Raw genomic sequence first — 15,761 nt, forward strand, 5'->3', positions numbered from 1 at the left:
GCCGTGCTAATTTAGAAAAACATCCGGCATCTTCAAGCTTTTTTAGCGCTGAATGATAAATGTTGTCTCATTCATCCTGCAGCCATGAATACATACTGTTACTCTTGATGACCCAGAGGAAATACACTCTTCTAGCTCATCCCGTAGTCATTTTCTCCACATAAATATAAAACAAGCAGAGTGGTGAGGAGAGGCTTTGGGAGACAAGTAATTCATATCAGAGTTGACAGTGTTTGAAGTATCAGAGCACTCTTGTGTCATTAATAATTTTGCAGCCTTCAGCAAAATGCAATTTTCTCCGAACTTGTTTTTTTAGGATGAGATGTTTGAGGTAATTGATACTAATTGGAGGAGACGCATTCAGTGAGATCAGACCAGAATATATTGCTTTTGTTTTGTATGAAAGAGTCAGCCCGCACATCTGCAAACAGTTTTTAATACTTTCTCTTCTTGTCTTGCACTGACCCGGACCCCACATAAAAAGGCTAACTTTTATAGGAATAATTGACATTTTGGGAAACATGCTTATTTGTTATCTTGCTGAGAGTTTAACACAATGATAGGTTTGATTATTGTTTGACTCAGAACATTAACTTGATTGAGGCGCCGCCAACATCCCCGAGCTAAGAAATTGTTCCGCAAAAAACCCTGCACATAAAAGCAAATTGTAGTTTTTACAATTGTTTTTTTGCACTGATTACCCAAACAAGATATTTTGTGTGAATAACATGCATTTAAGGTTTTGTATGGAGAGTTTCCCTATTTTCGCTAGTCTTTATGCTAAGCTAAACAGCTGATGGCTGTGGTTTTCTATTTGGCAAAGTGGTATCAATCTTCTTATTTATCTCTCAGCAAGTTGCATGCTAAAAATGTGCTTATATATCTCGATGGTGAAATATTCCTTTGACATTTCCTCAATACTTTTGATGCACCAAAAGCTGACACTGCCTATGAAAGGACATCCTGAGCTTCACCTCAGCAAAGAAATAGTGGGCTACCCCCCAAAGAAAACAACCTGTTAATGTCTGATAATGTAGTGTCAACATTTTACAACCAACTGTGTCACCAAATGTGCGGTCCATGAACAGATCTGGAGAATGTGTTGCATCTACAATTTAAGTGTACAGTCTGGAAACACTTATAAAACATTTACATTTAGAGGCTTCAAGAGGATATAAAACGCAACATACTGTGCCGGCCACATCAGGGTGGAGAGCAGCCTCAAGTCTTGAACAAGCCTGTGGTTACCTCCAAGCGGGGATAGGCCACAACAAGGTTAACATATTATACATGTGGTTTAAGAAATACACTTCTTATTGTATAAGTACCACATGGTTTTGGCCTCATCCGATTAGACACAGATGGAAAATATCATCTTTTTAAAGCTCCCGGTGTGTTTTCAGCAGAGGGTTTGGGATGCAGCTGGAGGAAGAACAACTGAGACCTCACACTTCAGACCTCTTCATAACTCCAGCTGGATCTGTTCCCCTCTCTCAAAGCGAGGCTTTAGTGCGCAGCCTCCTCTAGTGATCCGTCTTCCAGAAGCATCCGCCTCTACTCTCCCGGGACCGGCTAACTGTTAATACACACACACGAGGATGGAGAGAGCTTCACTGTGACTGTAACAAATTGACCCATGCCAGCAGGGAATCACAGGTACTTCTGACTCTTTTGAACAAATGAGAAAACACGAGATGTTTCTCTCTGTATCGTAAGTTTGTAAAAGCAAAATCTAGTTTGCTGATGAAATTAAATTAAAGAACATTGAGGCAAGCCCGGCTGCTCCCAACCCATCATGTACGCCGAAGCACAAATAGAGCCCATTTATATAAAGACATGTATTTGCATGCACATGCAGTATTACAAATACAGTTAGACCAGAGTATGTAGTATATATCCTGTTTGAAAAAAGAGAGTAAAAATCCAGTGCGACAGTCATCGAGTTATTAAGGTCTACATGATTGTAATAAGTACAAAACAGCCAATGAGATGATGCAGTTTAAAGAGTATTCTGTTCAAACTGAAAGAGCTGTAAAATATTCTTAAATGTTGATATTCTGAATAATACGAATTCAGGCTGAGAAAGCAGGTTACTTTGGAAATCCTTAAAAACGGATCATCTCACTGACTGTTTCACAGGCTGTTTGCTAAGTGAGGCGTCCTTGATTTCCTAAACATTTCTACTACAACAGCAATTGTTCACATCGACATACACTAACCTACAAGCCCTTGTAAGTAAGGGAGAGAGGAAGTGTTGTTAGGGAAAACAAAGAGAAGTAGTAACAAGTGAAAAAAAACATCATACATTTGGATCCAAAAATACAAGTAACAGCAAATAGTAGAAAAGTCATATTTGCAACAACTTTCTAGATCCGAGGCCAAAGGGGCCCCTGAACGCAACTCACAGGACATTTCTTTGTATCACAAATCTTTGAATTATAGGTATAGAAAGCAGACCAGCCAGCACCAGAAACATCCATCATCGTCGCTGTGGCCCTAGAGACACTTTAAAATCACACCTCCACACAGTTTCTAAACACCTGGAGAGGTCCACTCTAGAAACTCTACGCTCATCAAGGCACATTCAGGACTCCTATATTCCTCCAGAGATGACCCTAATGGGGTCAAAGCAGCTCCTGGAAACACAACCCAAGGACTTCTTATTCATGTTTGAGGGGAAGCCCCCAAAGAAACGGTGTTTACAGAAGCATCCACTGTTCAACCCTCCTCCTCATTCACAATCCTGAATGAAAGATGGAGGGTCCCTCCTCTTTTTATTGACAGCACCACCGGCCTACCCGCATGGTTGCCATAGAAACTAACAGTTAATGGGATGTTTGACTTCACACTGCTACTAAATCCATACTCAGGGTCATGCAAGGCAACGCTTTGACTGCTCAGGTGAACTCCACTCATTTCTTTAATAACAAAGTACAATTGAATACTAATCCAGTCATTCTCACATAGCGTCTGACTGCCAGCTGCTGCAGATACTGTTGGGTGGTGTTTTTCTGCAGAACACAGGAGGGTCTGTGTGCAGGCGCTGCAGGGCAACAGATAACAACTCTGTGGGCATCTGCAGACATGTTTTATCGGCCGCTACAAGTGCATGGCTAATCTGCAACCGCAGAGCTGAGGGGGCCACCTGACTGAAGGGAAACCCTTCACTCTAATTTCAACTAGCAAATACAAATGGAAATGAGAAGATTTTTTTAGTATTCAATTCAGGGATGTCACATCAATATACTGATACTATAGCTTGGATATACTGTGCTGCAGCTTCATCTGTATATATTGTAGATTATATTGAGCTATACTTGGATGATATAAGGTGTAATAAGTGTCAGCCTCCTGTCAAAAACAAGTCTCGTCATGTATGAAATATTGATCTCAGTAAGGATCAGCTGCATACATCATGAATGCTTATAAAACTGTCAACATATGAACTGCAGTTAAAGCCATCACTGCTCAGAAGCTACGCTGGACAATAACATGCATGGACATATCGTGTGTGTGTGTGTGTATCGGGACATAAACATTGAGGGTCCCTCATAACTCACAAGAGTTGATTTTTATGTCGTCCGTAAGCAGAATAATGCTATCTTGTTTTATTCAGTCTATAAATCATGGCAGAACGCTCAGCCCTTTATTAGGCGGCAGAGGAGGGGGTAAACACAGCAGAGAACAAAAGCCAGAGCAGCGGCTCAATATGAAGGGAGACACAAAAGAAGTGCTCATAAGTATTCATATCACTCGCACTAGAGCAACAAGACCGCCTATTGTGGCTCTTTGATGCCACAGTTTTAATTCTGCTGTGCGAACACATGTTTATGTAATGCTGTGTTTAGATGCTCTCTCCCAGGTTGCAAGCTCACTTCTACTCTAATGTGAATAAGTTAGATGATCAGATCAGAAGCATGACGCCATATGGCCTGTTTGGCATCATTAGGGTAAAATATAAGAGTCATTATCCTTCTTCGTTTTGCCCAAAAGGAAGTCAATTATCCAATATCTAAAACATTTCACAACATGTTCATCTGTCTGGTGCAAATGGACAGTGATGTCAGTTCAAATGACCATTTCCTGCTTTTATGAGCAGTTTTTACGAGTTTGTGTTGCTCTTAAAAGCTATATTGCCATGTTTAATGTTTGTGGGAAGTTCAGTTTGTATATTAGCTGATGAAACCATTTCAACTTTGGGCCTATTAACTCACTCCTTCTGAAGCTTTCGACAGTGTCAGATGCTTTTCATCACTAGAGCGTATGCTTAGTTCTTATCAAATCAAAGAAACATGCACAATTTTAACAATTCCTTGACAAATGATGCCATGAATGAAGACTGTATGATATGGGCGAAAGCTAAATGGACCTAAGGCTGATGTTTGTCGTTTGGGGAAGAGCAATTTTTGAAGCAATATAATAAAATAAATTACCATTTTCATGTTCTTTGCTCTTACCTACATGACTGAGGTCAACAAATAGGGAAAGAGCAATGAGCACTGGTCACCAAAATAAAAGCATGAACACTGATGAAGACGCAGGTGAGAAAAAACAGAGGGTTGGGGGCGACCCTCCCACTAAATGGTGTCTGGACACTTTGTAGGCTTGAGGCATGGTGTTTTTATTTTCATGTTCTACAGTATAACATTGTGTACAACAAATGGAGTTAGTATGACCAGAGGACAACATGGGAGAAACAGAATGGGATATAGCACCTCCATTTCTCCACGTCCGTGTCCACAGCACCAAAATGCAAAAGGTATGCAAAGACAGACCTGGGCTGAGAATCTGTGAACGAACCCTCAATGCGGCGGCCATCTTTGAGCCATTGGTGATGAATGGACCCAAAGATGTTCTCAGTACAACAATGGACAGTCCAAAAACAAATCCCATAGTTTCAACAGAGATGGTAAGGTTTGAGAAATATGGCAGTAACTCTCTTTTGGAGGGTTTGGATTGACCCCAAACAAGGGTGTGAGATTAGCTTATATTGTCCAACTCTTACTACAAGCCATGAGATGGTGACAGCATATTTTAAAGTGAGCTGCCTAGAGATGCGGCCATTACAAATATCCAGCCTGAACCTCTGGATAACTGCTGTCGGGACTTGTTCCTGGACAGAATCTGATTGGCTGCCAGATTTTTCCACAGTTCAATGGAGGAGACGGTCCTAACACAAACATGAAGCACCACCGTGATGGAGAAAGAGCAGTGGGAAGTGCATGGAGTTAAAACAAAAAAACCGACATCAGCCACATCCAGCCAATGGCGGCCTCACCAACAAAAAACATCTTTAAACTCAAAAGCGTTGGTTTGTCAGCTGACAGAAACGCCACGGGCCGTTTGACAAAGGTGTGTGGAGCTCCTTGGGAGGAGCGAGAGTAACGCTGGAGGGTGGGGGGGGGGTGGGGGGGGGGGGGGGGGGGGGGGGGGGGGGGGGGGGGGGGGACAGGGCACAGTGCTCCAGTGGCAGCTACTTTGCCTGGGGCTCCTTCACATCCATACACAGGAGTGTGTCACTGCACACATGAGTGCAAACACACCCGAGATGTCAATCAAACTAATTGCAAGCGGGCCTGCATGGCAGCCAGAGAGGTGAATTGGAAATAAGATTTTAATCAACTGTGGATTTCGACCGCTTAGCAGCAGCGGCAGCAGGGGGGGGGGGGCTACAGGCTGCAGGTGGGTCACCCTGCCTGGGCTTCCCCCTAACGATAAAAAAAAACATGAAAACAAAATTCATAAACAGTATATGTAATCATTTATATATATATATGGAAAAAATATAAAACAAACAGCGAAACCAATGTCTTGTTTTGCTTTTGAAAATGTCAACATGTTTTTTCTTTTATATATAGATTTGTCTTTTCTTAAACGATAATACGTTCACAAAATACAATGGCAAAGCAGTTTGGAGATAATCTAAATATGTCTAACTGAAACATCAATGTAATAATAACATAGAAGAAGCACAATGATTTTTTTCAAGAGTGACTTAAGGCTATCCCTAAATTCAAAACAATAGTAGCCAGACAGGTTGACCGGCACATTTCCTCACATTGTCATACTTGAACCTGTCTTGTTCATAAGGTGGCAAATGTAATGACCGAGGTAACGGGTCATACACATGGAGCTTAGAGAAAATACAAGAATGACATGTATACATGAACACACAAAAACAAATAGAGACCAAATAGAAACGGCTGAGCAAACATAACAGAGCTACCATTTTACCATCAGGTGGGAAAAGACTGCACTGTGAAATGGGCGAGCGAGCGAGTTTATAGCTGGTGTTGGTTTCCAATCATTCTGGGGGAAAAAAGAATCTGTGTGTGACAGAACTGCCAATAAAGATTTGAGCATGCATTTGAGAAAATATTCAATAATGAAGAGAGTAAATGCAGAATCAGTATCACATATATAGTATATGTGTCTGTTCGTAGAAACAACATTTCAATCTATTTCAGTACACTGTAATAAAGTAGAGCGCGGCCCCGGGTGAAAAAGAGTTGGTCCATTATCACTACAGAGTGAACATCTGTAAACCTTTTTGGGCTTTGACAATTTATTTCCTGCCTGAGCCAACAAGGAGGCGGAAACTCAAATGAACACATTCAAAAGACAAATCAGACATTTTTACCTTTCCCACTCTCGACTTCTCAGTAACAATATTACGTGGCGGACTCTCCTAACAGCTGGAGTCAAAGCTTTGCTTGCATGTTGCCAAGTGAATAAAGTGTGCAGTGCACATTGAACAACAAGGAGTGACCTTATAAATAATTTCTCCAAAACTCTTAGAGCAAATAATGGGGGTAACCATATTCTGTGTGATCAAATGTTTGCTTTTAGTTGCTCTTATTTTCTTTTAGAAGTTGTAAATGAAAAGGGCTCGTGGAAGATAGTAACATTTTCACCTCAATAGCACCAAGTGCCCCGTGTCACACATACAGTGCAAGTGCCTCACTTTTGGTTTTCAGCCCTCCCCCTTTGGTTAACAGATGATCAAGATGCGCCTCTGCGGCGTCCGTAAACACAAAGATATGTTGTTTCCTTTAGGAAGGTGTAAAGGTTGGCTGAGGAGGAGGGCAGTCTGTCTCTCTGTGTGTGGTCAAAGGTGTTTATCTGTTTGTGGCCTCGCACGCTGACTCCATGCTTCCAGTGCTGTCAGGAAGCTTTTTTTAACACACTTTCTGCAGGTGGTAGGTAAACAGTCTTGGTTTTGCCCAAAAAAAGACATCAACAACAATAAACATGGTGAACACCTCAACAAAAACAAAGAAACAGAGAATAAGATACAGGAGTTTTTGGTTGCCAAGTGAAAGAGAGAAGCTATTGAGACTGTGCTGTTCTGTATAACTCCATGTGTCAGCTGCTGGTTGTTGCTTTCTTTAGAATCACATCCCTGATAAAGCAAAGGAAATGAATCAACTGGATCAAAAGTGACATAGAAAACTGATTGAGTGTGAATACCTGTGTTTGTTTGTGTGTGTGTGAACGCATGGTCCATCTGCTTTCCCTGACTGTCAATCCTATCTTTTTTTGCATTGCTCATTCACCATGTGTGTGTCTCTCTTCCTCTCTTCCTCTCCACATGTCAGCCGGCCCTCTCGGCTCGGTCGTACATTCCCAGCGGCTGTCAGGAGCGAAGAGCAGGTGAGGAGCCGGTAGAGAGGCTGGGATGTCGGTGATAAAAGATCCCCTCAAAAGGTCCAGAAATAAAAGAAGACACGAACAAGTCTAAGGGAGAACAAAAACTGCGAGCTTTACCGCCATGCTTTCACGTTCTTCAAAAATGGCAGCAAAGAGGCCCAATCTTCTTTTGGATAAAAAAGTGAAGATTCTTTTCTTTTACTAAAACACACTCCTTCTTTGACTTTCCATTTAAAAACCAGAGCTTTACAAAACATAGAAAGATGCAACACTGAACCCAACATAAAAAACAGGAAACATCGTTAGATTTATATTTTCTTTAAACTGTTTAGCTGCATTGGGGTTTCCCAAAACTGGGAATGGTGGGAATGGCGAGGACGGAAATGTGAAAGGTGACTCCGCTTTGGTCCCTTCCCCAGCTGGAGTTCAGTTGAGCTTAGGGGGGAGGGGGGGGGCGGGGTGGGGCACAGGGGCAGAGCCAGAGTTTGACGGACAGTTGCGATTTTGAGCTGAAGAAAACCAAATGCATGCAAAACGATGCCCCTCCCCCTTTTCTCTGGCCAAAGGCAGCCGTGCACGTTGGCGTGGCGCTTTGCTGTTGGTGAGGAACGTTCAGTCGGTGAATCTCTGGCAGGCTTTCTTCCAGCGGCAGGCGGTGCACCACATGTCGCGGTTCTCCATCCCGTACACCTTACGGCACTTCTTCCCCTCACCGCGCACCTTCCGACTGAGAGGGAGAAGTGGATACATTATAAATCATCATCTGTTTAAATGATCAAGTGCACTATCATTCAAAAGACCAGTGGTAAAAAAAACATTCCTTTTTAAAACATTGAAATCAAATTGTTAGAATACTAAAATACACTCTTTTGTGCTTTTTCGTTAAGAGCAACATGAGATGATCACTCCCTTTGTACAGAGCCAGGCTAACTGTGTCCATCTGTTTCAAGTCTTTATGCTAAGCTAAGCTAACCAGTTGCTTGCTGCATGAGAGTTGTCATCACACTTCTTATGTGACTCAAGAAAGCATATAATAGTTGCATTTCTCAAAATGTCAAACTATTCTCCTATGTTTTGCCTTTTCTAATTGCAGCTAAACGCCCGTCAACAAACAACAAGGTTGTGATGTGTTAAAAAGGAAACAACACATAAATCATACAATCTAGAGTGGATTTGGATCAGAGGCTGAACCGAGCTGATTCATCAAGACTTCTTTTTAATTAAGAGTCATTGAGCTGAGAGTAAATATGTTAGATTATTTTCACTCAGTAAGGTTGAAATAGAGAATTAGCTTAGGTATGCGTTGTCTATGGTCATATTTATTATGAGCTTTCGGATTGTTTGGCTTTAAAGCTAAAAAAGGAAATGTCAGGTAAGAGGATCGGGTACCTGAGAGCGGTGGTGGCTCTGGGCGGGGACGAGAGGACGGCGATGGTTTGGGAGCGCTGTTCACCGAAGCCCTGGCTCTTACTGGGGGACACCTGGAGGGGGCAGAAAAAAATGATGTATTATAAGAGTCCAAATGTAACTGTGCATGTGGCTGAGAATAAATGTTTAAGTTACTCACCGTGGAGCCGGTGAAAGTGACGGGCGGTGACTGCCAGGAGATGCTGAAGTTGGAGCTGTTGGTGGGGGTGAAGCTGGTGCAGGCCGACCCGCTGGAGTTACTGTTGCTGGACGGGATGGACACTGGAGCTGTGGCCTGAGGGGGGAGGACAAAGGAGGAAATGGTGAGATTTTCTACCTAAAACGATCTATTAGCAGCATTTTATATGGCCTATCAGAAGCCTTCCTCATTCTCAATGTCATGATCTGTCTGTTTTATTTTGAAAAGTCTTCCCCCCCTGTGTTAGGTCTGTTTCTACTGTCTCTGTGTTCTCCCTCCCCCTGTTTGATTACCTGATTCTGTTCCCCTGGCGATGCTCCTGCCCAGCTGTGTCCTTGTGATTATTTCTGCATGTATTTAAGTTCTGTTTGTCTGTCAGTGTTTGTCGGATCCTTGTTTGTTGTATGTCATTTTTGGAGAGTTTTGTTCTGTTTTTGTCTATTGAAGAGATTAGTTACGTTTGGCTTCCCTTACCCTGCACTCTTCTTCAGGATTGATTTATAAAAAAAATATTTACTTTTGCCAAGATACTTTGTGTCCTGCACTTGGGTCCTACCTGCTCTGCTCCCAACCCTGATCTTGTTGTGCCCTTTCACGATCAACTAATTGTGAGCGTTTTAACCCAGATCCATGTTAAAATTCTATATTGTCATTGTCACATCTCTTGGTGTGATACTCCCTCTGCTCTCCACTCACCTGGTAGGCGTGGTCCGTGTGGATGAGGTAGAGAGCACTGGGCGCAGAGCGGCTGAGGGGGGTGGTTCCTCCGGGGTGAGGCTCCTTGGCGTCAGAGGACTGCGGAGGTCTGTGGGAGTCCGACAGCTGGTTGAATGACGGGAGAGGAGAGGGGGGAGGAGGAACAGGGGAGAGGATGGACGGGGACACGGGGGACAGGCTGCTCAGCCCGTCCGCCACCGAGTCCGTGTTGAGCTTGATCTCCGAGTAGTAGAAGTCCTCTTCTCCGTCACTGCAGTCCGAGTCACAGTTACGCCTGCAGACAGAGAGAGGGAGGGTGGGGGGTGGAGAGGGGCAATGAAACATATTGATAAAACAAGACAGTTTTATTTGTAAAGGACGTTTAATACAAAGAGGCAGACTCAAGGTGCTATACAGAGAGAAAACAACGACGTTTCACTGGCAATGGTTGCAGCTTTCCAAAGTTAAATTAAAGCAGAATATCCTTTGAATGCTAATAACTGCTCATGTCCAACACAACTTGTCAAAGCATCACACAACCGCTGAGCTCTCTTCAACATTAATGTCAGTTTTCCAAAAACACAATCATCTGCAGTTAATGAGTGTAGATCCTCAGTTTAATTGAATGTCAGTGTAAATGTGTGATTCCTCCGATATCATTGTTCTCCGCCTCCACCCTCACTCCCAGAGCTCAAAGTGTTACCGTGGTGATAATCCATCAGCCATTAATCTGCTGTTTTGACAATGAAGCTGGCTTGGGTAGTGGAGTGTAGTTTAGGGAGGCAATGTGTGTGTGTGTGTGTGTGTGTGTGTGTGTGTGTGTGTGTGTGTGTGTGTGTGTGTGTGTGTGTGTGTGTGTGTGTGTGTGTGTGTGTGTGTGTGTGTGTGTGTGTGTGTGTGTGTGTGTGGTGTGTGTGTGTGTGTGTGTGTGTGTGTGTGTGTGTGTGTGTGTGTGTGTGTGTGTGTGTGTGTGTGTGTGTGTGTGTGTCTCACCCCAGGTGGATGGTGCGGATGTGTCTCTGGATGCCCGCGGCGGTACTCAGCACTTTGCCACAGTTCTTCCACAGGCACTTGAACATCACCTTCATTGAGTTCTGAAACAGGAAACAGTACAGTTACAGTGAAAAACACAGCAGCTCATAAAGGGGTACGTGTTGACAGAAATATGTGGTGCGTAGAGCAACAGTTGCTAACTTACACAGTATAACATCTGGGTTTGTATGTGGCTATACTATTGACTTTATAACAACATTCCTATCATCTCAAGGAGTCAAACATGTGCAGATTGACTCCTTGACTTGAGGATATTTTCTCCTGATATATGCATATACTCACTCAATCATTTAATTAAATCTATGTATACACTACAGGAGGTGTGATAGAGGTGGTATTTCCCTCCAGGGTTGGTCAACCACCCTAAAGTACATCATTATAATTATATTTCCTCCTCATTATCAGGCATATAGGAAAAAAGCTTCTCAAGTAACTGCATAACAGCATTGCTGAAAATACATTTGTCTCACCTACTGGAGGTTATAAGCAGTCAGTTAATTATTATATAAGATCTTTAAAATGGCAGCATCTGTGACACGTGACATATGATGAAAACTATGGCTATCATAGTCGGTGTTATCCTGTCATACGCTAATGTACAGTTAATGAAATGTATGACTGTAGCTCCATCAAAAAGCTTTAAGTGACACATATCAGCTCAATTGCATTTTATCCAAGCTTAAACTGATTGTTCTATTATTAAAAAAAGTGGATTCTTTTTTTGTTATGCTGTCAAACTTCACTTTAGTAAAAGCAGTACATTTTGACTTGATACTAACACAAATAAATACAAATAAAACTGTTCTCCTTCATCTTGGTTATAGATGTATTTTTTCTTTGTGTGGAGCTAGTCTGAAAACACATTTTTCTAGGAGCTGAGTAAGGAAGAAAGACAGTAGATTTCTCTCTGGTTGTGAGCTGGCGGGCTACCGTATCATTTTCTCTGTGTACTGTAATTACAGCGCAGGCGTCCTAAGAGACTGTATATTGTTTTGAATGGAGTGATAAGCCCCATGTGCTTCTCCCTCCTGCCTCCCCGCTCTGAGCCATTATAAATGGTCTCATAGGCCTGTCCATCAAACTATTGTTAAGGAGGCTGATTTCATTTGGACAATATGTTTTTTTTCTTTCTTAAATTTTCCTCCTCTTTTCAGAAACACACGCATATCAACAATTCTCTGTCTCCCCCTCCTCCCCCCCCCCCCCCATGTGCATTGTTTTGTCTCCGGGTAACAAAGTCTGTTATTGTGTGGTGGTGAGTGTGAGTTATTCCCTTTAAAAGAAGCATTTCATAGTTAATTAAATAGTGACATCCAAATGTGTTGCCTTGCCAAGAGAGAAGAGAGAGCACCAGAGGAGTGTGTTGATCATTTAATGTGAAACCTTGGCATTGCACAAAGAGCATGTGTGTGTGTGTGTGTGTGTGTGCGTGTGTTTATGTAAGTCATCGACATCGTTATCCAATTATTAAGAAATCTTTTTTTGTCTCATTCTCAGTTCAGTTATTCCTATTAGTCCCCTTTAATTCTTTATCCATAACCTTTCTTTGGCTCTGATTTGCTCTCCTTTCCACTTTGAAATGTCTCTCTCTCTCTCTCTCTCTCTCTCTCTCTCTCTCTCTCTCTCTCTCTCTCGTTGGTCGTCTTTGTGATAAGTCCCCAATTACTACAGTACGATGTTGAGCTCACCCCAGGGTCTATATCGATTTTTAGTCAAGACGTGAGGACAGCAGGATCTTTGTGTTTGCTGTGGCGGGTATTAAAATCATTACTGCCGTTATGGAGCGGCTGCACGTGAAGGCTAAGAAGTCATTATGAAGGGCAAATGTCCAGAGAGGACACACACTCACACACACTGACAGTACGAGGAGAGAGGGCGGTCGAAACATGGGCGAGAGCAGGAGAGGAAGTGGGGGAAGGAAGGAGGAGTGAGAAGGAAAGGAGGGATAGATAGATGGATGATACTGACAGAAAACGACCAACCGGCAAGTAGGAGTGCTGAGAAGCAGAGAGAGAGATAAAGAGGGAGAGCAAAGCAATATACATCTGAAAAAATAATGAGTGACACTGAGCTGTCAGTGGTGTGTAGAAATGAGACGAGGCAAAATGATGAGTGAGAAAAAAAACAATGTGTGTGTGTGTGTTGTGTTTAGGGGCAACAAGGACGAAACCACCGCTGGAGCAGAAAGGCTGAGCGTCCTTTCCTGTCCCATTTTCATCTCTGCCAATCAGTCAGAGAGTCTAACCTCAGAGGTTATTATCAGTGTGTGGAAGGAGGGAATCAAGCAGCTAGTGTACATCTGACATCTTCTTATTTAGAGATCTGCCTGCTATCAGGAGAGCTGCTGCCTTTCTCTTCTAAACCCCTTAATATGTGACTCCGCTCTGAAAGAAAAGGAAATTCTTGCAGTACTCTTGCGACTTTTTATAATCCTTCTAAGGCGCATAAGGTCATGATCACAGAGCAATTTCTTATTTCCTAGAAACTACGAGGGCTCAGGAATTGACTGGGCAATTTAATTGGAGCTTTCGGGCCTGAGAGGAAATGGCTTTTCAAAATAACTCTTTGAAAAGCTGCTTAGACCTTGTCCATAACAAGATGGCTTTATCTTAAAATGCATCTTTCTCTCTGCTTTGGCCTTTCTTCCACAATAAACTATTACTCACACTGAATCTTTCAATCCCCAGACTAAATAATAAAGAAACACTGGTTTTGGTGAGTACAGAGGGACAGAGCTTATCTGCTTAACATAGGATGGGGCTGTTATGAAGTTATGAAGAACTTTCGGTTGGATTGAACTCACTGTGATCATTTGATACGTAAACATAGTTGATCAATCTGTGTCTGTTGACTAATTGTACAACTATGTTTCGTGTGGAGTGTTTCAGAAAAGACTAAACTAAGCTTATAACAGTGATTTGTTTGACGTCTCACTGCTTCAGTGCTGGTTAATACGTGGCATTCAAACTGATTCAATTCTTATTTTGTAACAGAAACAAAAAAACATGTCAATAAGCAGAACTAAATCCAGATTTTGGCTGTGAATAGGCGACAAAACAACGTTTTAACCAGCTGAGTTTTGGTGGAGAAAGCTGTTCCGCTTTATACCAGACGATGGCCATCATGACCAATTTAATGTTTGTCAAACAAAAGAAGAGATGAAACTGTTTTCTTACTGTCTGATGTTTCAAATGTTCTTAAATATGAGCAATAAACACATTTCTTCTTGTGTTTGCCTATTTGTTTTTTAATAGTAAAAATGCCTTTATCTATTTGTCGATGGAGATTAGTTTTTAGCGCTAAGAAAGAGAACTGGCCTTTTCTTCCCAGCCTTTTAACTTAGATGTTGTCTGCAGTATTCACCTTGCGCTTGCGAGGGATGGGCTCATCGAAGAGCAGGCTGCTGCCGTCCTGATCGTCCAGGCTGGGGTCTTCAGGCCCCGCGGGGCCGTTCCCCACACCCCCCAGGCTGGGCACACGGAAAGGCTTGAAGCTGTCTGCGGAGAGCGGGGGTGAGGGTGTGGAGGGGTTGGACTGGTCACTGGGGGCAGACCAGCTCCAGTAGCCCCCAGAGGAGCTGTTACTGGAGGGGGTGAAGGGGCCAGCGGAGCCGTTGTCTTTCCACGAACCACTCAGACCTTCTAAACAGAGGGGGGGGGGGGGGGACAGGGGGGGGGGGACAGGAAGTAATGTAAATCCTGAGAGGAAATCAAACAGCAAATCTAACTGCTTTATTCATATTTGTAGATGATACATTCACAGAACCTGTGTGATAGACTGTCAGTGATCAAGTCATTCAATTAAGTTCAGACAGCTTTATTTGCACTTCACACAAAGAGCCTACCAGAACTCCTGCTGTGTGCGACACTAGAAAAAAAGAAAAGTTACTTGGTTCCGCCGAGACACTTCCAAGGTCTTGTTTTTCCAGATCAAAGACATTTTTCTTTTGAATATCAGCAACAAAATACATTTCACTTTGTAAAGGTTGAGGCTGGGGGAAACTTTAAAGTGTGTACTTTAGTGTGTGTGAGAAAGTTAGGTGTTTGTTTAGATGGATGTTAGTCAAAGAGAATAAGAGTATATAGTTTGATAGGCTTGGTGAAGATAAGAATGCTTCTCTGATCTGCTCTTTTTTCTTTTGTTATTTTTATATTAGAAAACATCTTTCAATGAGAGTTAGAAGGCAACTGAACAATCACACTGTATGTTGGATTATGGGTGAACCATGATGCTAGGCATGGTACACGATACATGAGAACTAACTGTGTGTACCGATGTAAATGCACATTGTATGATATCTAGCTTGTATACATTGGTGTGACATGTGTATGACTACATTAAGATAAAAGAGTACAGTTGGTATTTAAAATCCACTTTGTGCATGATGTATGTGATGTACATTTAACATCTGACTGCCTGTGTGTGTGTGTGTGTGTGTGTGTGGTGTGTGTGTGTGTGTGTGTGTGTGTGTGTGTGTGTGTGTGTGTGTGTGTGTGTGTGTGTGTGTGTGCGCGTGTGCGTGTGCGTGTGTGTGTGTGTGTGACTGTGACTGTGATAACATGTGCATGGTGGTTGGAGGGTTGGCTGCATGGTTGAATGTTCAGTGGTTACACAGACTAACTGAGCGGTTGCATGTGATTGCAGTTAAGGGGCACTTTGGATTCCCGCCACCGTGTAGGGTGGCAGAGATCCAGATTCTTTGTGCTTTTTTTGTACATTTCCACAACTCATTGATGAGAGAATCCTATGGCACAGC

The 15,761-nt window shown here is 42.7% G+C and overlaps 1 protein-coding gene across 2 annotated transcripts in view; it reads right to left on the reverse strand.

Moving 5' to 3' along the window:
* Positions 1-8,096: 8,096 nt before the first annotated feature.
* The window catches only part of znf704 (zinc finger protein 704), a 41,777-nt gene continuing 34,112 nt past the window's right edge, over positions 8,097-15,761 (reverse strand). Inside the window, exons 4-9 of one of the 2 annotated variants that reach the window (XM_034124487.1) lie at positions 14,369-14,643; positions 10,946-11,046; positions 9,953-10,247; positions 9,218-9,352; positions 9,040-9,131; positions 8,097-8,377 (exon numbers count right to left, since the gene is read on the reverse strand). In XM_034124487.1, the coding sequence (XP_033980378.1) occupies positions 8,263-8,377; positions 9,040-9,131; positions 9,218-9,352; positions 9,953-10,247; positions 10,946-11,046; positions 14,369-14,643 (1,013 nt within the window). In that variant the 3' untranslated portion in view covers positions 8,097-8,262. Of the gene's footprint in view, positions 8,378-9,039; positions 9,132-9,217; positions 9,353-9,952; positions 10,248-10,945; positions 11,047-14,368; positions 14,647-15,761 lie in introns of both variants that reach the window. The other variant, XM_034124486.1, reaches the window with a different exon arrangement.

This window comes from Trematomus bernacchii, unplaced genomic scaffold (assembly GCF_902827165.1).
Source record: "Trematomus bernacchii unplaced genomic scaffold, fTreBer1.1, whole genome shotgun sequence".
Classification (NCBI taxonomy): domain Eukaryota; kingdom Metazoa; phylum Chordata; class Actinopteri; order Perciformes; family Nototheniidae; genus Trematomus; species Trematomus bernacchii.